At 34.9% G+C, this 25307-nt stretch overlaps 2 protein-coding genes across 6 annotated transcripts in view; both read left to right on the forward strand.

The window, feature by feature from the left end:
- Positions 1-24665, forward strand: part of LOC106139008 (protein yippee-like) — a 94440-nt gene extending 69775 nt beyond the window's left edge. For 2 of the 5 annotated variants that reach the window (XM_060947602.1, XM_060947601.1), the window contains exons 2-6: positions 4274-4389; positions 16692-16852; positions 17721-17764; positions 19714-19822; positions 20956-24665. In XM_060947602.1, the coding sequence (XP_060803585.1) occupies positions 4353-4389; positions 16692-16852; positions 17721-17764; positions 19714-19822; positions 20956-21045 (441 nt within the window). In that variant the 5' untranslated portion in view covers positions 4274-4352 and the 3' untranslated portion in view covers positions 21046-24665. Of the gene's footprint in view, positions 1-4273; positions 4390-16665; positions 16853-17720; positions 17765-19713; positions 19823-20955 lie in introns of those variants that run through there. The other 3 variants (XM_060947604.1, XM_060947603.1, XM_060947605.1) reach the window with 3 other exon arrangements.
- On the forward strand, positions 11398-14757 carry LOC132901771 (uncharacterized). Its single transcript, XM_060947306.1, has 2 exons — positions 11398-11468; positions 11940-14757. The coding sequence occupies exon 2, from the start codon at positions 11946-11948 to the stop codon at positions 14385-14387; it is 2442 nt and encodes an 813-aa protein (XP_060803289.1). The 5' UTR covers positions 11398-11468; positions 11940-11945; the 3' UTR covers positions 14388-14757.
- Positions 24666-25307: the final 642 nt, after the last annotated feature.

The following is a 25307-nucleotide window of genomic DNA, read 5'->3' on the forward strand; positions in this document are numbered from 1 at the left end:
TAATGACTCAAGACAAGGTATTATGACGAGAGAGAGAATCCTTCAATATAAAAAATGCAAAATCTTCAGTTAATATTCCTGACCAATTTGTTGATAGGTAAATCCGACATCATTTGATTGAAATAGTCAGCAGTAAACAGGTACATACAAGGGAAACTAAAAGTATCTAATGCTATGACTCAATTGACTTAGGAACATTTGGTACACATTTACAAACAATATACTCTTAGAGCAATTGGAAAGGTCCGGCTCCTAGCAAGGAATAAATATACCTCAATTTCTCAAGAAGGCTGTAGGCTACAACCCAATAAATCGAGCTGAGTCAATATGGACCACGTGTTTGCAAAGCAGCCTATGTCAACTAGTAGGGTCGCCGTTAATTTGAAATTTTCAAACACGACTTGCGTGAATGAAATAAACATAGTAAATTCAAACATTTTTACAAACGAAAGATATTTTTTGGAATCAAACAAATGACAACTAATACCTAATTATTTGTTTTTCAAAATCGGAGGAACTATAATTAAATATTTGTTTATTATCTAATCTTTTATTAGATTGGACAACTGATACTTTTTAGAGTCTCGCAAGTCTGTAACCGTCGTATCACCGCTTACTTACACCGCCTTAGACTATAAAAAAAGTATCAAATTACTGTACTTGTAAGCATTTAGTTTCATGAAAGTGGTTTCACTTAGCCCAATGGCATTTTATTTATCCTTTAAAGATTAAAGCTAAACTATTATTTTATTCTGTATAAAAAATTTCTACCTTTTACACAGAAACATTGGTGCTAACCAAAAAGTGTTTGAAATTTGGGCTAGGTCAATTGTATTTACTGAAATGCAGCACTGTGTTAATCATCATAAGGTTAATTGGTTTGATGACACTATATCATGTCGCCGGACACAATAAACAAATAGGTTAATTCAAGATTATGATAGTGAGCAATCATTCCAATTGCCGGCCATAGAGCATAGACTATATGTATAAAGATACTTCGGCAATAGAGGGCTATTTCGGGCATGCAAAATATTTTGGTGCCGCCTGAGTTTAACGACTTTGAAAGTGATATTTTATTGGATTTCTATTTTGATTTAAATAGTAATGATTGTTATTTATGTACGCAGAAAAAAAAGGTTCAAGAAACATTCAAATATTCAAATACAATGTAATGTTATATTAGAGTGAAAATTGTAACAAGGGCGAAGATTTGATGATCGACACGATCGAGTTAAAAAATAAAAACAAGGACACTGTAATAAAATAAATCGATGAAATAGTCACTGAGGAATTCAGAAATCACATTTATATTGCTAAAATTACAAATAACAACTATTCAAAAATAATGTAATAGCAGTCTCCTGTAACCATCTACTGAACCAATTTTGGCACCGACAGCTTTGGGTTCAAATAAAAAGTGAAAAAATCCTGTTAGGTACTAAAAGAGCTGGTAACTGCGATATTAACACTGTAATTTGTTGGAAGCTTCGGGACTGAGTTTCAGAACTGAGCAAACCCTGCAGGCCGAACTCTAAAGTTGGGAAAACTAGGTGAAACAGTATGTGCTTACTAGACAGCTGATGCTGTAACCTAAGTACTATGTAAATGTATGGCTAACCGGGTCATCTGTTATTTTTAGCTTTGAGATATATTTGAATTTGCTTACTCTTAACTATTTGAGATCTCTCGAACTACAAAACTTCTGTCTTGGATTAAGTGGATTCTTTCAAAAACCATTGGATCGAGAGAAAAATAAATACATCATACGGACAGCGGTATTTCATAATAATATTTCATAATTAAACTTGGTGCACAAATATAAATAAAAAACATTAGATCAATGGCTTTATTCTCGTAATAAATCTAGAAGAGTGAATAACCTGTAGCATTGGTTTATACGGACTGAACTGCACAAAACAAAAACTAAGTACCTACTCATATTTCTGTATCACTGAACTATTTTAGGACTCATCTTTTGATGTCCACCGAAATAGCAGACAAAGAGTTTGTCCATCCCATAATAATTCGGACATCCCGACGTTAGTTTTTGCATAAACTTTCTGAGAATCGGCCCCTTTGTGTCTGTCTGTTTTCCTGCGTTATACGTGACAAATGACAATTAAGATAAGCTTTCTGAAATATAAATTAAGTTATTAATAATTTAGGTACGTAGGTACTCTTCTCGGAACTCCTGCCAACACATGATCAGCTGGTCTTAGTTTAGTTTTACACTGTAAAGCCCGTGTTCTGCTTTAAAGATTGTATCTTATTGTTACCTACCTGCAGAAAGTGTAGAATTATTTGGATGAGCTCTTTCTGATCTACACTTCTATAGTCCTTACAACAGTTAATAACGTTTATATAAAATGGAAGGCAACAAAATAATAAATCTTTGTAGTCTCCACTGTAAAATCATTTGATTTTGTAAGTTATTAGAGACGTGTTGGATCAGACAAGGGATATTTGGCCATGAGTATTACATTATTCAGAGATTTTGAAACAAACCTATTCAGCGTTCCCATCAAGTATAGTTTTATGCGATCACGTATGAAAACGTATACCTCATACATAATGATGAGAACGAAATGCGATATTGTTTTAGTTATAACAGCCCGGGCACAAATCTGGTAGGTAATACCACCCATGGTATTGTTTGGGGCAAACGTTGGAGACGTGGATCAGATATCACGCTTTGTTTGTTAGTTAGAACACGTATGAAAAATATCAGTTTCTGACAATCTGATGATTCAGATATAAGAGCCAACAGTCTTGAAAAGACTGATTGGCCACGTACAGCTATTTGGCTTAATGAATAGAATTGAGATTCAAATAGTGACAGGTTGCCAGCCCATCGCCCAAAAAAGAATACCAAGTTCGCAAGCCCATCCCCTAGTCGCCTCCAACGACATCCATGGGAAAGAGATGGAGTGGTCCCATTCATTGCTGTACTGGTGCCGGGAACCACACGGCACATTTAACTCGAAGAATTTATATAGCGATACCTTTATAATTTAAGATTTGCATCTGTTCTAGCGGTTAAACTTTGAAAGTCTATGAACTTTCAGCCGGCGTGAAGTGTACTAGAGCGGCAAGGCCGTCTCGCTCCGGTCGCTAGTGCGTTGACCATTACTCAAGTACCATGTTGTCCTACCATTTGTTCCTAGTACTATGAGGCCAATGTCATCAACTCATCAGTCATTGTAACGTTGACACTGGATAATTTGTCATTGTTGCTGAATAGTTAAAGTGTTCTTCAATTTTCTAAGAACTTCAGAAGATGTCTTTCGAATTTGCCAATACAAAGAGGCGATGCGATGTCATCTTTAGAAATATGAAGGGAGGTTTTTGAGGCCGTCATAGATATAATCTTCTTTACATTTTCTTTATCATTTGACAATTTCAAAACACAGGGAAACTAAATATATGCACACCAATGGTGTGATATTCTGTCCAAATGCTTGTCCTTTACAAATTCATAAACACTTGGTTGACGAACATCTATTTTCGCTGTCTCGTTAATTCTTTAACCATCAAAGACATCTTCTTTAAATATTAAAGCGAACACAAACATGTTTATGATGTCATGTCAAGCGTGAGTTGAATTATAAGAAAAATATTAATTGTCAATCACACCACTAACGCAAATGTCATACTTACACATGTTAAGAATACAAACACGGTGACAGGTATATTGTATGTTGATGATTGAGTGATTGGAGCAACTGCTAAAAATTATACTGATAAAAAATTACTAGAACTACTCGTATCATCATCCTACTGGTGTTTTTCTTGATTGCTTACATCCTGGTGAAGGCACACAAGGTATATCTTTCAGGCTTGTAGCTTGACTACATTATACCATTATCCTTTTAAACATTTTGTCAGTTACTATCTGGGAATGAGCAGTACGCAAATAATAGAGGAAAAAGATTTTTTTTCTTTGTCTTCTATGATTTCAAACTAATTCATCATCATCCTGGCATTTGTTTCATTACGTCCTCCCTGAAATAGATCCCTGGGTCTGCCTTTAACGCCTATGAATAAGACTACATACACGCTTATAAAAAAAACGCCTCTTTCCCGGATCAGTAGGCAGACTGTACATCTTTTCACTTGCCCCGAACCCTGGTTACTTCTTTCGTGCAAGCTCATCGATTTAGGTTATCTTGACATAGGTCAAGGGAAAGTTCAGCCTTGCCTTTATCCAGGACGTGAATGGATAAGACTACTTGTGTAATTTGAATAAATGTTATTTCTCCTTTGTCTACAGAGGGTGGCGGGCTCGGAGCGAGAGCGCGCGGCGCGGTGCAACAGCGCGCGCGGTAGGTGACCGGCGGTCTGCCCGGCTGATGTGGGCGGCAGGAGCTTGCTGCTCAAGACAGGCAGGTGTGTATCTAAAATAACCCACAAATAAGTGTACATCCTGGTAAAGGGTCAGGTCAAAAGTACCCGCATGAAGTGAGTTATGAATGTGGATGAGGCAAGGGAAGTATGCAGGGATCGTGGCAAGTGGAAAGAGGTAGTCTCTGCCTACCCCTCCGGGAAAGAGGCGTGATTTTATGTATGTATGTATGTATAAGTGTACCTAAGCTTTTGAGTGACACGACGCGTCCACGTCGCTGGAAGTCCAAATATTTTTGAAGGTTATGCAACCTTTTTGTTTGAGCGTTGGGGCATTATGGATAGTTATTTTGGATACAACCGCAATAGTAGGAAGCTTTTTTTTTTGCCGTCTTATTTCGGATCTATAGAACTTCAGCTAAGCTACCGCACCGCGTGTTGATTAATATGTAAAGCAGTGTACGCAAAGTGTCTTGGTCGCGTCGATTCTTGTCACTTGGTTCAAAGCATGAGTGTTGAATAACGATAACTGTTGGCGCTCGTCGTCTAAACTATTTAAGTAATAAAGGGTCTAAGTCTCATACACTGTACATAATAGACCAATCAGTAGTTGCATTATAATGGTCCTGAGAATGTTTTGAATCTTAACCATAATTCCACAAAATACGATTTTTGGCGACCTTTACATTTTAGGAAATAAACATTACGAGATAATTTATGATATCAGAAATCCGAATTCGCCATGAAACTTCCAAGCGCTTTGTTCTTTACGACCGCTCAAATTTATGTTGTTTCTTATGGAGGTGCCCAGAAAAAAAAAACATTTTTTGGTTAAATTTATAAGCCAATTATTTATGAATCAAGACGAAAATCTAATTTGAATCTAAGTAGATGCAGCCTTGAAGGCTGACAGAACGGATGATCGCAAGGTCATTCACTTAAAGCGCTTTACAAACAGCGCCTGAGTTCGTTGCCTCCGCTAACATAATAAAATGTCTTTACTCTGTTGCACAATGTTTCTAAATGTGTACTTATTCTGTCCCTCCAAAACGCCGGATAACGTAGTACATAGGTACCTATACATTTTATATGGGCATTTGAATTATAATGAGGTTTAGATATGTTTGACGATGAAACTGGAAAAACTGGCAATCCATCACTGATTAGATTGAAAATCTGTAAATTAAATTAGACATATGAGATAGCCATTATGAAAATTTACACTATCAGGTACTTAAAGGTACACGTGCTGTAACTGACAAAAATATTGGTTAATCTTTAAAAGGCACGTTACGTGGTGTGTAAAGGTGGTGTGTTAGGAGACTAATTGATAGACCGAATGATGAGTTAATACTGAATTATATTTCATACAAATCACTTATAAATAGGGTTACATTGTCTTACCTCTACATCTCCCTCGCAGGAGAAATTAAAATAAAATACAGTTTTATTTTAATTTTATCGAAATATGAATTAATAGAAGTTTACAATCCACTGTATTAAAACTACTTATTTGTAGGTACCGTAGTGTAGTGTAGTGTACCGTGCACGGTTTGGTACAAGAATTAAAATTAGTTAATATTAATTATTGACATATTTTTTTTTTTTTTTTTTTTTTTTTTTTTTTACATAATATTTTGTTATAGTTACTTATTTATTTTATTAATGGAACTCTTTTTTTTTTTTTTTTTTTTTTTTAAAAAAAACAACACTAATGTTACAAGTGCAGGCTAAAAATAGATTAAGCTTATACGACATTACAGTATACAATGCAATTGCAAATATTTCTAAGTACTTGTTAAATCATATGGTTGATTTTCTATAACAAAGAAAATAAAATAAAAATGTTACTTATGTTCTTTTAATTATAATACTAATAAAAGTATAAATGGGTAATATTTCCTTTTATTTTTACTTAAAGTTATATCTTACTACACGTACCCAATACACAAACTATGCTCTACAATACAAGTACAGGCTAAAAATAACTTTCGCTGACCTGACACATTCTTTATACAATGCAATCACTAAGTATTTTATGAATCATTCTGACTGTTACTCATCTCTGTAGGCTCATGATAAAGTTTAGTTCTATTTTTATGTACTATATCTTATTTTATTATTTTTTATAATTTCAACATTTGGAGGAATTTCCTTTACAACCTTATAAGGGCCAGAATAAATACTTTGGAGTTTATTACCTGTTTCGTTCTTTAATAAAATAAGATCGTTTTCTTTATAAATAATAGAATTGCTATTTCGATCATATTTTTCCTTCCTTCTATTTTTACTTAATATTAAATTATCCCGCGCTTCTTTCTGAGAAGTTTGTATCCTGTATCTTAATTCTAAGGGATAGCTATCTACATTATACAATGGGTCTACGTAATCCTTTGTGAGGTTTGACGGTAAAACACATCTCTTACCGAATACGAGCTCAAACGGTGTAAACTTAGTCTCACTGTGAACGGAAGTGTTGTGTGAAAAACACCAAAATGGTAACCATGTACTCCAAATCTCAGGATGTTTTTCACATTGGATACGTAGATAATTACCTAAACCCTTGTGAGTGTTTTCCAAGCTACCCAGTGTCTGATGATGATAGGCTGTTGACTGCAACTGGTCTATATTCATAAGTTTACAAACCTCTTTGAATATTGATGATAAAAACTCTGTTCCTCTATCTGTGGCTATCACCTTGGGAATGCCATACCTCAATATAAAATTATTTACGAACTTTTGAGCTATTTCAACACTACTTTTTGTTACCATAGGATACGCTTCAACATATTTTGTTAATTCACACTGAATCGTGATTATATATGAATAATTGTTTTCATCCCTATCTATAGGTCCTACAGTATCAAGGAAAATTTTTTCGAACGCTGAATTAGCAGTTGTCGTCACTACCATGGGCTCTTTTATATAATGTGAAGAATGCTTCATTCTCTGACACTTATCACAACGTTTTACGAATTCCTTTACGTCATTTTCAAGCCCTGGCCAATAGTAATATTTTTTAATATTTGTGAACATCCTTCTAACGCCTGCATGGCCACTTGTAGGCAAAAGGTGGAAATCATTTAAAATAATTCGTTTTTCATCTTTATCTTCTATCCTTTTTATATCATTTAAAACACACAAACGTGGTCCGGACCAATTCTTTATGTCTTTTATAGCGCTTACTAATTTCTCAATAAATAAACAATAATTCTTCTTCTTAATAAAACATACTTCACTTATGTCATTACTTTTACATAAAACACACAGTTCTCTCGCAAATTCGCCTGACGAAATTTGTGATTGAGAATCTGGATTAATAAAAATACATTTTTTCTCTTCAACATATAATAATGTGTTCGTTTTACTACTCTTATATCTCATTCTTCTTAAAAATTGCATGTCTGTAACACTCGCAAATCTTAACTCTATAGATCTCTTGGGTTTAATATGTGTTTCTATGACTCTCGGGTGATCAGTCCAATCGTCAGTAGGTACCATATTATTCCCAGTATCTTTATTTTTCTCATTCTCACGTCTTTTCTGTGCCCGTGTCATAACATTCACCATTTGTTCATTCATCTCCTTCAATTCATCCGATGATATACAGAAGCGAGACAATGCATCTGCAGCTGCATTATCAGCTCCTCTTATATACTCTATCACAAAATCATACTCTTCCAAAGCCATTCTGAACTTCATCAATCTACTAGACGGATCCTTCATATTAAACAGATAGACAAGCGGTTTATGATCTGTTTGTATAATAAATTTCCGACCGTATAAGTATGGGCGAAAATGTTTTACGGCCCAAACTATTGCTAATAACTCTTTTTCAATAGTTGGATAGTTCTTTTCCGCTTTGTTAAGACTCCTACTTGCATAGGCTACTGGCCTGCCATCGTTGTTATTTAAAACTGCACCTATAGCATATCCCGATGCGTCTGTCTGAATTATAAATGTATTTTCCTGAGATAAATTGGGATATTGTAATACAGGGTGAGAAATTATTGCATTTTTAAGAGTTTCAAATGATTTTTGACAAGCATCATCCCACACAAATGTTACATTTTTCCTGCATAATTGATTTAATGGATGAGCCTTTTCAGCAAAATTTGGAACAAATCGCCGATAATAGTTAACAAATGCTACAAATCTTTTTGCCTCATCTGTTGTTTTTGGAACATGATAATTTTGAACTATTTTAATTTTTTCTGGGTCTGGTAAAACACCAGCTGCCGAAACTACATGACCTAAATATAAAATATCTTTTTTCAAAAATTCACATTTATTTGGATTCAATTTAAGGTTCACTTCTCGGAGTCGCTGAAAAATGTCCTGTAAGTTTTTATTGTGACTTTCTAAATCTCGCCCCATACATATTAAATCATCTTGATACACCATACATTTTTCATACGTAAGACCTGCCATAGCTATATTCATCATCCTGGAAAATGAGCTAGGACTAGTTTTTAGACCCATAGGCATCCTAGTCATTTGAAACTGACCTGAACAGAACGCAGTATATTTTCGGCTACTTTTTTCTAAGCTTACATTGTAATATCCTTGGTGAAGATCTAAATGTGTATAATATACACAACCCGATAACGAATCTAATATTTCATGAATATTTGGAAGGGGAAACTTATCTTCCTTAATAACATTATTAATTTTCCTATAATCTACTACCAACCTCCACTTTTTCTCACCTGTGGAATCTAATTTTTTAGGAACCAATAATATTGGACTAGACCACTCACTTTGACAGGGTTCTATAATACCTTCACTAAGCATTTTATCTATTTGTTTTTTAATTTCATCTTTTTGTGAATGTGGTAATCTGTACGGTTTCACGAAAATCGGTTCAGTATTTTGTTTAAGGTGTATGCTATGTTCATAAATATTAGTTGTTGATAATTTATCAGAAGGTAAATAAAATATGTCTGCATATTTCACACATATATTTTCAATAGACTTTTGCTCTTCCATATTAAGATAATCCAACTTTAATTCCATTAATAACCTTCGGGCCCGATCAGCATTTTTATTACATTTTCCAAAAGCACAACTTTGATAATCACTAGCTTTGTGAACTATAGGTTTTATTTCACTTAATGTCAAGTTCTTTTCTGTGGTATTTAAAATTTGTATAGGGATTTTACCGTTCTCAGGTTTTACTAATGCACTAGCTATATAAATGCCATCACAAATTTCAGAAGAACATACAACACTTTCTTCCGTCAACTCTGTATCAATATAATGTATAGTCTCACATCTGGAAGGAATATTAAACGAACACTGATTAGTTGTTAAGGGCATGACTATCTGTTTATTTTCGTTTGAATATAATTGTAGCGATTTATTTTTAAAATCCAGTGTCGCTCTATATTTATTCAAAAAGTCTTGTCCAATTATTCCATTCGCCCTACAAGGTAAAGAATCGAATACATAAAATTTCTGAGTAACACTGTTCTTCATAGATGGTATGAATAACTGTAAACAAACGTATCCAATTGCTCTAACTCTACCACCTATGCCGTCTATCTCTATGTGCTCTTTTTGGAGTGGAATATTTTGCTCTCTGACATGTTTATACTTTATAGCCGATATAGAAGCGCCGGTGTCGACTAACCAAGAATATGCGCAGTTGTTAGACAAATGTAATGTTACATGACAAGTATTGTTACTAGCCAATATTTGATGTTTAGTCACGAAAAAACTGAATATTAGAATTCGTATCAACCTTTCCTTCTACGTCATCACGTGAAATCATATGAACTTGATGATTATAGTTGTTTGTCCTACCTCGATAGTTTCGTCCAAAATTTCGGCGAGGAGTCGAACCTCTATAACTATTATCACGACCACCTCTATTGCGCCACACTCTCGCACCTTGGTTTCCTCCTCGTTGACCGCTAGACCCCTGTTGCATATGATTATACTGGGTGTACTTACCTCGATATACTCTCGGACCTCTATTGTAGTTACCACGGCCTCTAAAATTACGATTACCATTATTACGATAATTCCTCATTGTCATAATATTGTTGGAAGTCGATGGTGATGCGACATCCTCCTCTACCGCTGCTTGAACTGCATCCTTTAAGGATGTAAATTTCTGTGCTAAAATAATAGTGGAAATCCTACGATTTCGCAATCCTTCAGCAAACTGTCGAATAGCTTGATTTTCGTTTATACTTTTTAAAGCTTTATACTTTTCCGAATCTCCTTGTGATTGCGAAATTGTAAGATTGACAAACATCTCTGAAAGTTCTTTTCCATAATCTACAATCGACATCTCATTCTGTTTTAACGATAATAATTGTTTCTGTATCGCTGTTGCTGATTTTTTAGCTAACAAGCACGATCTCATCGCAAGTACTAAATCGGCAATAGTGTCATATTTATCATTTAAAAGTAATTTTGCACTTTCTGACAACCTACTCCTCAATACAAAAGTTATTAATTTTTTCTGTGATTCACTATCTAGTGTTTCTGCATAATACTCAATAGTGTCAATGAGGTGTTTTGTGTTATTTTCATCATCATTCATAACAGGTAATAAACCCAAAGCAACTTTATGGTTAAATTTCTCCATTGTAACTATCTTTCTATCAATTTTACACAAACTTTCTATTTCTTTAAATAAATCTTCAAATAAAGTACAATGTTTACACAATAATTCGTAATCCTCACTTGTTAAATCATTCAACTTCTCATTTATCTCCTCTAATACCTGCTCATATTTTAATTTTATCTGTTCAGCTTCTCTTAATTTCTTTTCAATAGTTTCTCCTATTCGTTTAGAAGGTCCTATTTTTATTAAATAAGTACGTATACATAATAATTCCTTATATAGGGTACGGCCACCAGTAGTCAGCCCCGCACCAGTGGTCAGCCTTTTCCGGCTAATATCCTATAAGAATAGCGTTCTATTGCAAATAATCCAATCAGGTCACTTTTGAAAAAGGCTTTGGGTTCTTATTGGTCAGTTCGGAAGATCAGAATGACGCCACGCGGTTGCAAGAAGTAGTATTCGGGTTCCATTTCAACGTTGTCACTTGGCGAGTGAAGAGGCGGCGTGCGCGCTAAAATTTTCTTAGTGGGAGGTGTCCGTGAAGAAGGTGAGTTATTGTGATTTCTTATTAACTTTTATATCATGTCTTATTAAAATATACTCGATGTACATTTTTCACGTCAAAATCAAATAAGTAATATAACAGTTTCTTTATAGTTATTTAAATAATGAGGTGGCTGACTACTGGGTATGCGTTTCTTTTACCTTATCCAGTGTTCAGCCACCCCCGGCTGAGTACTGGAATTTACGCATATTTTTAAATTAAAGTCTTATTGGTATCATTTTAAAATCTGAAATTCACATTTTTATTTAGTATTAACATGCCATACAACATTTCATCAAAAATCCAGTAGTCGGCCGCCTAACTAGTTTTGTTTAAACCACGGCCGAGTACTGGGAATGGTGAATCCAGTGTTCAGCCATCCGTAACTCACGCTGCTTAATTTATCGGTTTATTTAATAAGCCCTTAAATACTAAGTATTTCATTAATTTGTTGGTATTGTTTATTTTTTACAGTTCCATATGTCTCTTTCGAGACCCATATTACAATACCCCGAAGAGAAACTTACTCAAGCTTTAGACGCTATTAGAAATGGCATGTCTATTAGAGAAGCTAGTAGAAACTATGGGGTTCCTCGAGGCACAATTCAAGATAGACTTCATCTACGAGTTCCTGAAGGGCCTAGAAAAATGGGTCCAGACTCCGTCCTTAACAAATTAGAAGAAGCAGAAATTGCAACGTGGTTGAAAGAGATTGCAACTTGTGGTTTCGGGATGAAACCTGACAACCTACTTAATACTGTCCAGGATATGATGATAGAAGACGGCAGGCCTAACCCGTTTGTAAATGGAAGACCAGGCAAGAAGTGGATGAATTCTTTTTTCAGACGTAACAATATGTTTTCAATGAGAACACCTGAAGCTATTTCAAAGGGAAGGGCAGTAATAACTGAAGAGAGTATAAGAAAGTGGTTTGAGAAACTCACAGATTATCTAAGGGAAAATCAAGCACTCGACGTGTTAGAGGACTCAAAAAGAATTTTAAACGGTGACGAAACAAGCTTCATGCTATGCCCAAAAACTGGAAAAGTGATAGCGCCCAGAGGATATAAAAATGTATACCAAATAGTAAAGGGCAAAGAAAAGGAAGCAGTCACGGTTTTAGCTTTTTTTTCCGCTATGGGCGATATTTTACCTCCCTGTGTAGTTTTTCCGTACATCAGACCCCCCAAAGATGTTATAAATAGTATGCCTGATGGTTGGTTTCTCGGCAAATCTGACACTGGTTGGATGAAGGCAGACATTTTCTTCGATTATATTTCTAAATGTCTATCCAAGTGGATAGATGAAAACAAAATGAAAAAACCAGTGCTGGTTTTTGTCGACGGTCACAAAACTCACATGACAATGAAGCTGAGTAAATACTGTCATGAAAATAACATCATTTTGTACGCACTACCACCTAATACAACACATATGATGCAACCAGCAGATGTTAGCGTTTTTAAACCACTGAAATCTGAATGGGCAAAAACGGTTCATGAGTGGTGTTCACAGCCACAAAACGCTAACACTGTGTTGACAAAATCTTCATTCTGTCCATTATTGGAAAAAGTATTAAGCAAAGAATCTCTGAATCAAGCCATCAAAAATGGATTCCGTAAGTGTGGCCTTTTTCCATTCGATCCAAATGCTGTCGACTACTCAAAATGCGTGCAAAATATTTTAGAGAAAATTCATGCACCTGCCAGAAAAATAACTTCACCAAGGCAGTTCAAAAAAAGAGATTTCGACATAGCATCAAAAATTATAAAGCATTTGGGAAATGATTTGACTGCAAGAGGAGTTGATGTGAATATTGTACTCGAAATCGTTGAAAATGCGAAACAGGTTGAAGCATTAAATAATTCAGTAAGTAGTAATACTACAGAGAGAACAGTTGGAGATAATGAACAAAGCGTAATATTTGAGGAAAGAACAGAACCTGGATTGACAGTAACGAATGCCAGACCTATTATCAATGAAACTGAAATAAATGGAGCCAAAGAAGAATTACACGTTATAAACACTGAAGAAGAAAATAAAAACAAAAAAAAGACTGAAATAAAAAGTGATATAACTAGGATATATAATAAAGAAGTAGATAAACGTAGAATAAGTACATCACCGTCCGAAGTACTAGATACTAATAGTTTAAATAATATGACACTTGGCGATCTTACTTTTATCAACAATAATTTACTGGACGATGCTATTCATGTAAGCACATTTGAGGTCAATGATAATACAATATTAGTACCCATTGGAGACAACTCTCCGATGTCAAGAAGTGAACCGACGTATTACCAAAAACCTAAGACTGATTCAGTGATACTCATTCGATCACCGAATGTATCACCTTTTGTTCGAAAGCATCTTATTATTCCGTCACCTATAAAGAAAACCGCATCTCCTAGAGTAATGAACAGAATTGGAGCAATATCGTCTGAAGAATGGAGGCAATTTGAAATTATGAAAGAGGATGAGAAACAAAAAAAGAAACATGCCATTGAAGAAAGAAAGTTACAGAGAAAGAAAAATAAAGAAGAAAAGCAAAAGCAGAAAAATGAAACCAAGAAAAATAAAGCTGTGAATTCTATCAAACGTAAAGTGAAAGGACTTAATACAAAAAAGAAAATTGATGACTCTGATCCAGAATTCATTATGAAAAGTATTAAAAAAAGAAAATTAAATGATATGAAAGAAAGAAAAGGAGAAGAAGCAGAGCAGACTAACTGTGATCCAGAGAAAGCTAAACCAAATAAGATTAAAATCCTCAGTGATATAGACATAACACCTGGAACTTCTGTGAAAGAAACTAATAAAGAAAATATAGTTCTGAAAAAAATGGTTAATCGTAGAGAAACCTTTAGAAATGAAGAAGAACTTCAGAATTTTTTAAATAGTGATTTTAATGATGAATAAGTTGATAATGTTTCTTGTGATATTAGAGTACCTACTAAGGTCTTATTATTTAATTAATTTGATTAAGTTCCTACATAATTAAGCTTAAAACAATCGATCTCAGGAGAGGCTGAGTACTGGTAGCTACATGGCCGAGTGCTGGCTTGTGCCGGCTGAGTACTGGGGAAAAGTGCCTTATTTTGATAAATATTTTATTTTCCATACTTATTAAGCAAAATTAAGTTATTTGTTAATTGCTTATCAAAGTTTAATAAATGATTAAGTATATAAGTACAAAAGGTTTTTTATTACTATTTTCAATAATTTTCTATACATATTTAAATTTACACTTTTCGCTAAAAGGCTGACTACTGGTACCCGTACCCTATATCATGAATCAATTGAGCCATAACAATCAAATATAAGAGCTTACCCTTAACTAGTGTTTACTTATCGTCCATCCATACACGGAGCCTCATCGCGTTACTCTCTACACTGCACTTTATTTTGTTAGATATTTATTATAAGTAATGTTCTTTCTCTTCTTTTATGATTGAATTCATTTCTTAAAAGGTCCTTATTTATTTATTTTTTATTTATTTTTATCACTTCACTTTCACTTTTTATGCCGACACTTGTATTGTATTGCACTATTTCCGCATTTTGCGTCTTAGACCTGCTCGACCTTATCTGCCTCACGTCGTCCACGCCATGACCTCATCAGGAATGACTCTCTCTTATTTGTTTGCCTTATCTCCTCTCTAATCCACTTTCTGTGGCATCTTTTGTAAAAATGGTATATGACCATGCACACTCCGACAAATAGTATAACAAAAATTACACTGAGCATAATATTTGTTAAGCCCATATGTCGCTCTATCGTGGCTTGATTTAAAGCTCCACCACCAGCTGCATTTTGCGCCAAAATTATTTCCTCTTTAGTTTGAGATGCGCCCATTATGACGATTTTTTATATCCACTTCACACGTCGACAGATAGAGAACAAAATTTGCACTGCCCATTCTGTACTTAGTAGCCTTGCACTGTAGCACCGAGACGAAATCCGAAACTACACGTGCCAAACCGACACCAAATATGGCAGGGTCGCCATGTAAAGGTGGTGTGTTAGGAGACTAATTGATAGACCGAATGATGAGTTAATACTGAATTATATTTCATACAAATCACTTATAAATAGGGTTACATTGTCTTACCTCTACAGGTGTTTATTCCGTGTGGTTCCCGGCACCAATAAAGAAAAGAAAAAGACCACTCCTTCTCTTTGCCATGGACGTCGTGAAAGGCGGCTAAGGTATAGGCTTTTAAACTTGGGATTCTTCTTTTAGGTGATGGACTAGCCACCTGTCACTATTTGAATCTCAATTCTATCATCAAGCCAAAAAGCTGAATGTGGCCTATCAGTCTTTTCATCAGCCTGTTGACTCTGTTTTCCCCGCAAGGATTTTAGACGTGACTATATGTATGTGTCTTTAGTGTACCGTGAGGTTTAAAGACAAAAGCTTAGAAAGCAATTGGGAATAATAAACAAGTCTGTTAAGTATATAAAACTGCGTATGTTGAAAAGCTTTCCCCTGTTAATTTCATTAATTAGGATAATAAAAACAAGATTATTTTCCGTATTAATTCAGTAACTTTGTTGCCTATATTCTGGGTACCTCGCACAACAATATCTTGAATGATTTATGTACAGAACCATCACAGAATAGTAATACCTCTAATATAAAACATATTTGGTATATTACTCAAAAGTCAATCGATTTATCACTATTACGACTTTCGTGGCGAACTCTATTTATACTTGTGGTGTAATATCGCATGAGTGCTGTTACTTATGCCCTACGCGCACTATGTTTAAATTACCGTAGTTAGGATTGTAACTATGTTGATGCCAATGAAAATAACAGATTTGACTGAAAATTTTAATTACGGTGTAAATAAAGATAATATCATATCTCTGGATCAACATCTGCCTGATTTTACTAACAATGATACATGTAGTAAAGCAACAACATTTTATGTCGTCAACTTTGTTTTAAAAGTAACGTTGTGTCATAAGTTACTTACCGATGACTATTAAATCGTATCGGAATTTTCAAAGAACATTATAATATAATTTTGCTAATAGACAAAGTTGATGTAGATAATGACGATTCCATTAGCACTAATTACCCTCGACTTAACCATTTATTGGCAGACGAGTCAAACAGTTGCAATCCTGACCGCGCAGATAGTGCACTTAGGGCGGCCTTCAGCGATTTGACGCTGTATGTATTGGTAGCTAGCAGGCACTCATGCGTGACGCAGTGTCTAACCGTGGCGCGGTGGTAGGCGAGGGCGCAGGCGCCGCCGCCACGGCGCGGACGCCGGTGAAGACCTTCCAAGCGTACCTGCCTCCGGCGCACCGCACCTACAGCTGCATACACTGCCGCGCGCACCTGGCTAGCCATGACGAGCTCATTTCAAAGGTAAGATGTCGTTTAGTGACCGTGTTCTATCATGAAAACCTTCAAATGAACAGAGACACAAATTTACATCTCCTTTTTCTTGTGTTCTTCTGCGTTCCAGACTAGACTGTTCTCACAGATTATTTCGTATGGTTATCTGGTGCACAAGATAATTTAATGCTCCTTTATTTCACCCGTATTTAGCGCTTCTTTCAAAAGTGTTGATTTTGTGTCTGTGTTCATAATCTCTTTATTTCTCCACCATGAGATATCTATTTTAATATTTTGATTGAGATTCTTCTCTATATTATTAGATTCTTACGTATAATTTTTAATACATTTACAAGCTTTATTTGCAATTTCTGTTGCTCTGTCGGACATGTGTCCAATACCTTCTGATCTTTATTTCATTTCCTTTCCTTTCTTGTTATCCTTCCTTATTGACTTCCTTTCCACTAGAATTCAATAATACATATGCATTCGATCCAAACCTTTTCAAATTATGACTCAATAATCTTTTACTTACACGGTTTTATCATAAGCAACCAAAAATCATTTTTATCTTCCTTTCATCAATATTATAATTATCTTATCGTTTATTATCACCTACAAGTATTAACATAATAAAAGTAACTTGATATGAATTAAAAATCAAAACAAAAGACAAAGGTGTTTTTGTACTTTCACTAAACATTATAGGTGCACATTGTCATTACATTGTTATAGAGCTTGCTTCCTAAGAAAACCCCTACCATATGATTAATTCTAAAAAAAAGACTACCAATTTCAGTCATATAAAAGAAACCTATAAAGGTTAATACATTTGTTGAATGCATTATATACTATTTTTATGCTACAATTATTATAATGAGATTCTGTTGTTTTCCAGTCGTTCCAAGGCAGCCAGGGGCGCGCGTATCTCTTCAATTCAGTGTAAGTATTGTACTTACTTAAAATTTTACTGCTTATATGCAACCAAGAATTCCGATAGATTTCGATGAGAATTTAATTAGTAGAAGGCCAAGTATTGTGGGATTCCTATGAAACTAGGATTTTTTTTTAATTGTTACAATGCAAATAAAAACAAATAAGTAAAGAGTTATCTGATGACATATCAACAGCTACAAATGAATTTTAAGATAATATGAAACATCTAAATTTCGATACTGCAGTTTAAAAATCGTCTTTTATACATTACTAAATCAATTACATTTTAATTATATTTGTTCCAATTTACTTATGACAGGGTCGTCATACTTAAGGCGGATTTATATTTGTCTGACGTGTCGTGTCGTGACGCGTCAGAACGGTATCGGTTCTATACATTAACACAAGCCATCACAACACATCACGCATTTCTAGTATGAACGTTACCATACTAAATGTATAGAACCGATACCGTTCTGACGCGTCACGACACGACACGTCAGACAAATATAAATCCGCCTTTAAGTTAATTGGAACAAATATATCCTTGTTTCACTTCTGTCATGCATATTTCATTTGTGATATCGCCCGAAGTCCTTGTAGCTGACGATTTCAAAATCGTTAGCACGGCAATTGTAAACACACCAATCGACGCAAGACTCGCTTTAGTATTGTTATATTGCATAGGCTATTCCAAAAAAGGATTTACATACATAATATTTTTGAACTATTAATTTTTTAAAGTTAACAACGCAATTCTTCAATGAGATGATACTATTAGTTCCTTACATCTGAAATTTGTGATTAAAGTGGCCTGTACATGAAAACGCCAATTTCAAATATAAGGACCTAATATTTAAATGCGTTTTTGTCATCAGATTGAAGAAATATATCATCATTATAACAACCTAACTACGAATATTGTTATCTAATAAATAACATTTTAATAACTTCAGTTGTTACAAAAACTATACATATTTGTTATAATAAACATTTCAACCAAACAGAAAACTCTCTAAAAACCGTTTATTTCTACTAAAAAACATAACAAATCTTTAACAACCTTGAAAAATATTTGTATACTTACTTGAAATGCGCAGTAAATATTATCGTTAAAAAAAATTGTTACTTCTGTGTTTTTACTGCGTCTATTGGTTTGAAAGGAGTATTTAATTACTATGATCATGATAATTACGATGTAAACGATCAGTCTAGTGTCACTTCCATGAGATGTGACCGACCCTTTGTCTTGTGATGACTTTTAGGAGACAGGTGTGTCGACGATTTTGTGTTTAACTACGATGTTGATATTGCGTTACTTAATAATCTCATTGTGTCAAGATAACCTTAGAATTCAGTCATGGAGAAACCTATTACGACGGCCTCTCTGGCGCAGCGGTCGTGCGCTTGTCTGTGACACCGGAGGTCCTGGGTTCGAATCCCGGCCAGGGCATGATGAGAAACGAACTTTCTCTAATTGGCCTGGGTCTTGGATGTTTATCTATATAAGTATTTATTATAAAATATAGTATCGTTGAGTTAGTATCTCGTAACACAAGTTTCGAACTTACTTCGAGGCCAAATCAGTCAGTGTAATTTGTCCCGTATATATTTATTTATTTATTTATTACTGTTTTACCAGCTTGTTCTCTGAACTACTCTTTCTTATTTCTGTAAGAATTACCAAAAAATACTTTCTTGCCAATTGCCTTTTAGAGGTACAGTAGTAGGTATGTATAATTTCCAAAAATCTTTTTCGTTGTACGTAGTTAGATACAAATAGATCTACATTGCGTCCAAATAAGTTTTATTAGCAAAACGTGCTGAACGTTTAATTTAATAATGTTTCAACCATGACATTCGTAGTTCTTTTTCAAATCTAACAACATTCTTTGTAGACTTTTCATGGTTTTTTTTAAGTTCTTATATTAAAGATATGTTATCATCTATTTCAGTGTAAATGTGGGTTGCGGTCCGGCTGAGGAGCGTGTGCTGCTAACGGGGCTTCATGCTGTGGCAGACATCTACTGCGAGTGCTGCAAGACCATGCTCGGTTGGAAATATGTGAGTGTTCTATAACATACATACATACATATAATCACGTCTATATCCCTTGCGGGGTAGACAGAGCCTACAGTCTTGTAAAGACTGATAGGCCACGTTCAGCTATTTGGCTTTAATATAGGATTGAGATTCAAATAGTGACAGGTTGCTAGCCCATCGTCTAAAAGAAGAATCCCAAGTTTATAAGCCTACCCCTTAGTCGCCTTTTACGACATCCATGGGAAAGAGATGGAGTGGTCCTATTCTTTTTTGTATTGGTGCCGGGAACCACACGGCACTGTAACATCTTGGTAACATTCCTCGCAAGGGACAGTTCGATCCCGATAAGGTTAACAATTAGAGATCTTTCTCTGTTCAAGTTAGATCAGTTGTTAGGTCAGAAGTATAAAAACACATGGACATGATAGACATGGATGACTTGATGTTCTAGATTTTATTGGCTGTATAAGCATATTTATAGTTAGCTTTTATCCAGTGCATCTTCTGCAAACACGTATTTAAATTATTTAACTGGACACATTCACATGACCAAAAAAAAATTATGTTTCAATCTTGGTGAAACTCCGTATCAGGTCTGTAACTTCAGAAAAAATTAACTATAACTTGCAATTGTGGTCAATTCCAACCAGAAAAACTTGATTCTTTTAATACACTAGGCAATTAAAAACCCACATTATTGTCCACCGATGCGACATAATGGCTATTACACAATATTTATTGCGTTGTAATTAGCAGTTGCTATTAGTTTCATTGTTGTGATGATTGGGGGGCCTTCGACCTCACGGCCCAGATGGCAGGTCAGAAGATCATCTTTATAGTTTGCATAGTAAACATTGATAAAGCTATATTTATGACGCATTATGTGACAACGAGACTTCTGATGATGATTTTGTATAGATACAATTATTAGGTTCTAGTAATTTCGCCTTAGTATTCACAATATTCAATCCAATATGGAAAAGTGAAAGTGAAAGTGAGAGTGAAAAGTGTTATTGTATTATATTGGTAGAAATTTTACGGAAACGTTTACCTCGTTAAATGATTCTCATTCAAGTTGCTTTGTTTTGTAAACTAAAACCGTTTTTGTTGATTGGTTCCTACACACATCACTAACTATTCATTCGTTTCTTCAGGAGCACGCGTTCGAATCAAGTCAAAAATACAAGGAAGGCAAGTTCATAATAGAACTGGCACACATGGTGAAGGAGAACGGATGGGACTAGACGCGTCTCTACCGCGTCCGTGATACTTAGACTGGTGGGGAGCGAGTGGACAGTCATGACAACAAATTTGTCAATTACGGACGTAAAGTCCCGCTCGCGACTCGGACTGTACCAAGAGTGTTCTTTCTCGGCTATAACTGACGGGGCCACCCGGCCGTGAGGCACCATGAGCCCGCGGCGCCGGCTGGAGCCTTCGTGATGAAGTGGCAGGCGAGACCCTCGCCTTTATAGATTACGCTCACCCAACCATATCCTAGAAGACGCGTCTTTTCAAAAATGTAACTTAATTTCTAAAAGACATGTCTTTTTGGTATGACGAGGGCGTGGAAGCGTCGTCACATCACGGATGCGTAAATCGGAGAGGTTCGATGATTAATATTTTTATTGTTATCACGCTAATCAATCGGAGATTGAACCTCACCGATTTATACAGCCGCGGCGGTCCGACACTGAGTATAATGTACCCTTATATGCCCTTTTTGTTCTATAGTCGGCTTCTGCGCTTGAGCACCGCCAGTCAACGTATGTTATTGTAAACATAAGGTACCGATCTCAACTGCCCCGCGGCCTGGGGCTATCGGCTTAGAATTTATTATAATTTTAATTTGAAATGTTAATTTCGGCCGATCGGCACACGCCGGGCGTTAGTACATCGTAAGTTGTCTTAGTTTTTTTTTTTATTATGTACTATGCATTGTACTGTATTGAGAGAACACTAATACTTTCTCTTGTCCCCTTTAACCTGTGATAAGTATGTTAGTATAATAGATTTTTGGATTTCTTGATCTATGTTTTCAAGAAGTTGCTCAGTGGTGTCAGACGTTGTTCCTAAATGATTTCAGCTGTACAATTTGCTTTTTATTTTGAGGGTACTAGTCGAAACGTTGATTTTGTGGAAGACATATTTCCATTTTATTTTACTTTGCGCCTGATTTAGTGATTTTTGTTTAGTTTTAATTGAACATTTCGACGGTTCCTCTTTTGAGTTTAATTAAACATTGGTACAGTTGATTTTTTATGTATTTGAGCGTTTAGTTTTTAGTCGACGAGAAGAAATTCAAATGACGTGTTTTTTTTAAGATGGATAGGAATGTCGGACTGTTTTATTATTCATTTATTGTTTTGATTTAAAACTATTTACCCGTTCATTTTAAATGCATGGTACTTCATTTTATGGTAGAATATTATCTAAGGAAGTGCATTCGCCGTTTAATTCCCAATCGCCGAGAATTTTCGAGAACGTCCGACTTCGATTTACGAGTACTTGTATTGTATTCTTGACTTCTTTCAGTAGAAACTGCCAAAGATGGAGGTAAAAGCGATTTCTATATCTTCCTCCTGGGAAGAGTCACATATTCTCACATAACAATTTGTCCCAGTATTTTCCCTCAACGATTATATCTCTTTAACTTCCCTGACCATTCAAAAACACAGTGCCCTAACATAGGCATATTATTATCACGAAATTAATGACTCAAAAAGTTAAAGAGAGTCCAAGACAAAAGGGGGCATTTAATGACATATTTGGCAATCTCTATTAAAATGAAGGTAATCTCAAGATATTCTGCCGTCGCATACCATTATCAGAGCGTTGATAACTGCCACTAGTATATATACGATTGTAATATACATAACTATAATAATACAAATTCATCATAAGTGACGCTCGTTTGACGTTTAAAATGTTTATTTTTACAATAACTAATTAAAATGCTACATTAAATAATAATACTTGGATTTGTTTAGGATGTAAGTCGTTTGTCTATGTTATTTTAGTCTAAAGGGTACTTTTCTACAAGCGGAGCGGTGCGAGATCAACCAATCACAGCGCAACATTTCCATGAACGATTCTGATTGGTCAGGTTCGTTTATGGAAATGTTTCTCGCACGACTCCGCGCAAATTCGTATTGTAAGAACCACAGAATTGTGGGAACGTAACCCTAATCTGGTTTTTGATTGTCCATCTACTGTGCGTTCTAATTTCAGTAAATTATTCGTAGAAAGTTAGTCGATTTACTAAAACTAGCTAGTAAACGATTGTACTTTTGGTTTATGGTATGAGAGAAGGCAATTTACCACCTTTGTGATTGAGATTGATTCAAGATTTTACATTAAGATCTATCTGATACACTAATGGTATGTATGTACTTTAGTTTGCAAAATAGAAATACCTAGTAATGTTTTTATTCAGGGAGATTTTCTGAATTAAATTTATCTTCTGCCGAGCTTCGACAAAAATGCCTTATAAAGAGAACGTAACGTAGATGGAATCAGAACCGGCTACAAAAGACGTATTTGTAAATTGTGCGACCATGATAACTGTACACCGAAAATGTAATAGCTAGCTAAGTTTAAAGTTATATGATGCAAACACTAAAAAGAAGAAAATGGGGTGTTATTTTTGTACAAGTAGATATTTTTCTACTACACTCATATAGAAGAAATGTATGGTCAACTATAATGTGTATAATTTTAACAACTCTAGGCCCGTGGCTTGAAATAATGTTGCCGATTTTGGCTTCATACAATTTATTTTTCGTAAAAATAAATTGTACAAAATTAAGCATTGTAATGCCAATTATACGATGAGGTTCAATTGTTAAAATTATACCCAATATTTACGTTACTTGATCTCATGTGATAAAACTGTCTAGCGATTTTATCAAAGGCACACCCCGAAATGCGCAAACGTGTAAGAAAGATATTTTGTATAGGTACAGTCGACAACACTACCAACTTATTCTTTTAAACTGACACGCCGCACAGAAATAGAAGGAGCCAAAGTTCGTGCAACGTGGCGCCGACTGACAGACTGGATTGAACCTGTGTAACTAAATGGTGCAGTGCAACGTGCCACCGACCAACGACTAGAGCGACTAGCGGTAACGCTGCACGGGCCCTAAGGCGTACAGTCACCAACAAATCGCATACATTTTAATAGCAGATGTTTATAAAGCTCTTCTATTCTTTTATTATACGTACGAATTAGTAAGATCAGCACTTTTTTTTTATTCCTTTAATTAAATTAAGTTAAAACAAATCACCACATTCCTACATATCTTTTCGTACTTTTGATACGGCTCTCTTTCACATCTTCGAGATTATCTGAAGAGATTGATAAAGACAGAAGATTATCAAAGTAAATAAACAAACCAGTTTTCTAATCCCGCAAATCAAGTTGTTAAATCACGTGGCGTGACTGTGGTGAATCAGTGTTGATATGTTGTCGTCTGTACCTACGTTCATTTGTGTGGCAGTGATAACAAATACGTCTTTTTAACATATTCTTAAAATGTGATAAGGTTGATCGATAAAACGCATTGCAAGTTCACTTGTCTGTTTAATGTAATCGTATTAACTGTTATCATAGAGTTAAAATGTTAAGACTCGTGTTGCACAATGTTCAATGACAATTTAACTGTTTTAGGATATCTAACTGATTTATCTTACCTTTGTCTGATTGACCTGGGTCTCTAAACACTTTTAAAGACGATACAATGATTTTGCAATCTATTGTATACAATTTTACAGTTATGTTTATGCTTCATTTCACCATAAAATAAAGATGGTAACAGACTTATACAAAATAAAAAAAAAACAATAAACGATCAATTTATAAGATTATTTCAAGTCCTTTATCTCACCTAATTGGTTAAATCATCAAAACATCACGGAACATTGTTCAACATGATCGAAAATTATCGAGTCACAGTAGTTTAGATTAAACACTCTTAGACCTATCTTGAATCTTCGACGCCGTTCAACATGACACTTTAAAATACAAAAAAAAATGTGAGAAAACCCATATAAAAAGAAGCTAGATTTCTGTGAGGCATAATTAAAGTATTTTTCTACTCGATCGTTTAGGAATGCTGTTAGATATTTTTGGACCATTGTTATGATAAAAATGATCAGTATTCGGAGTGTTGGTAAAGAGTAAATGTTAGTTTTCTTGAATGTTGGTAATGTGATCGTGGAGATTAGTCGTAAAACGCTTTTCTAGTTATATTTATCTGTAAATGCACCAAAACACTTCTGTGGCCCTGGCATTTCTCAAAGACGTTTCATTGTAGTAAACATTCCATATATTTATCATAAATCAAATAATTTTTATCATCACCATTCATAAACACTGGGATATTTCTTTGTCTTTATCTCCTTAAAAATTTACGGGACTATTTGCAGAAACGGTGGTAAGGCGTATGTTTGTCTTCCTCTTTCTATCTCTGAGGTTAGAATACCGTGAATAAACCCGTTTTAA

The sequence above is a fragment of the Amyelois transitella genome, chromosome 13, assembly GCF_032362555.1.
Source record: "Amyelois transitella isolate CPQ chromosome 13, ilAmyTran1.1, whole genome shotgun sequence".
Taxonomy (NCBI): Eukaryota; Metazoa; Arthropoda; class Insecta; order Lepidoptera; family Pyralidae; genus Amyelois; species Amyelois transitella.

What these genes read in the sequence shown, in the direction of transcription:
- LOC132901771 (XM_060947306.1), top strand. Translation starts at nt 11,946, where the DNA reads ATGTCTCTTTCGAGACCCATATTACAATACCCCGAAGAGAAACTTACT.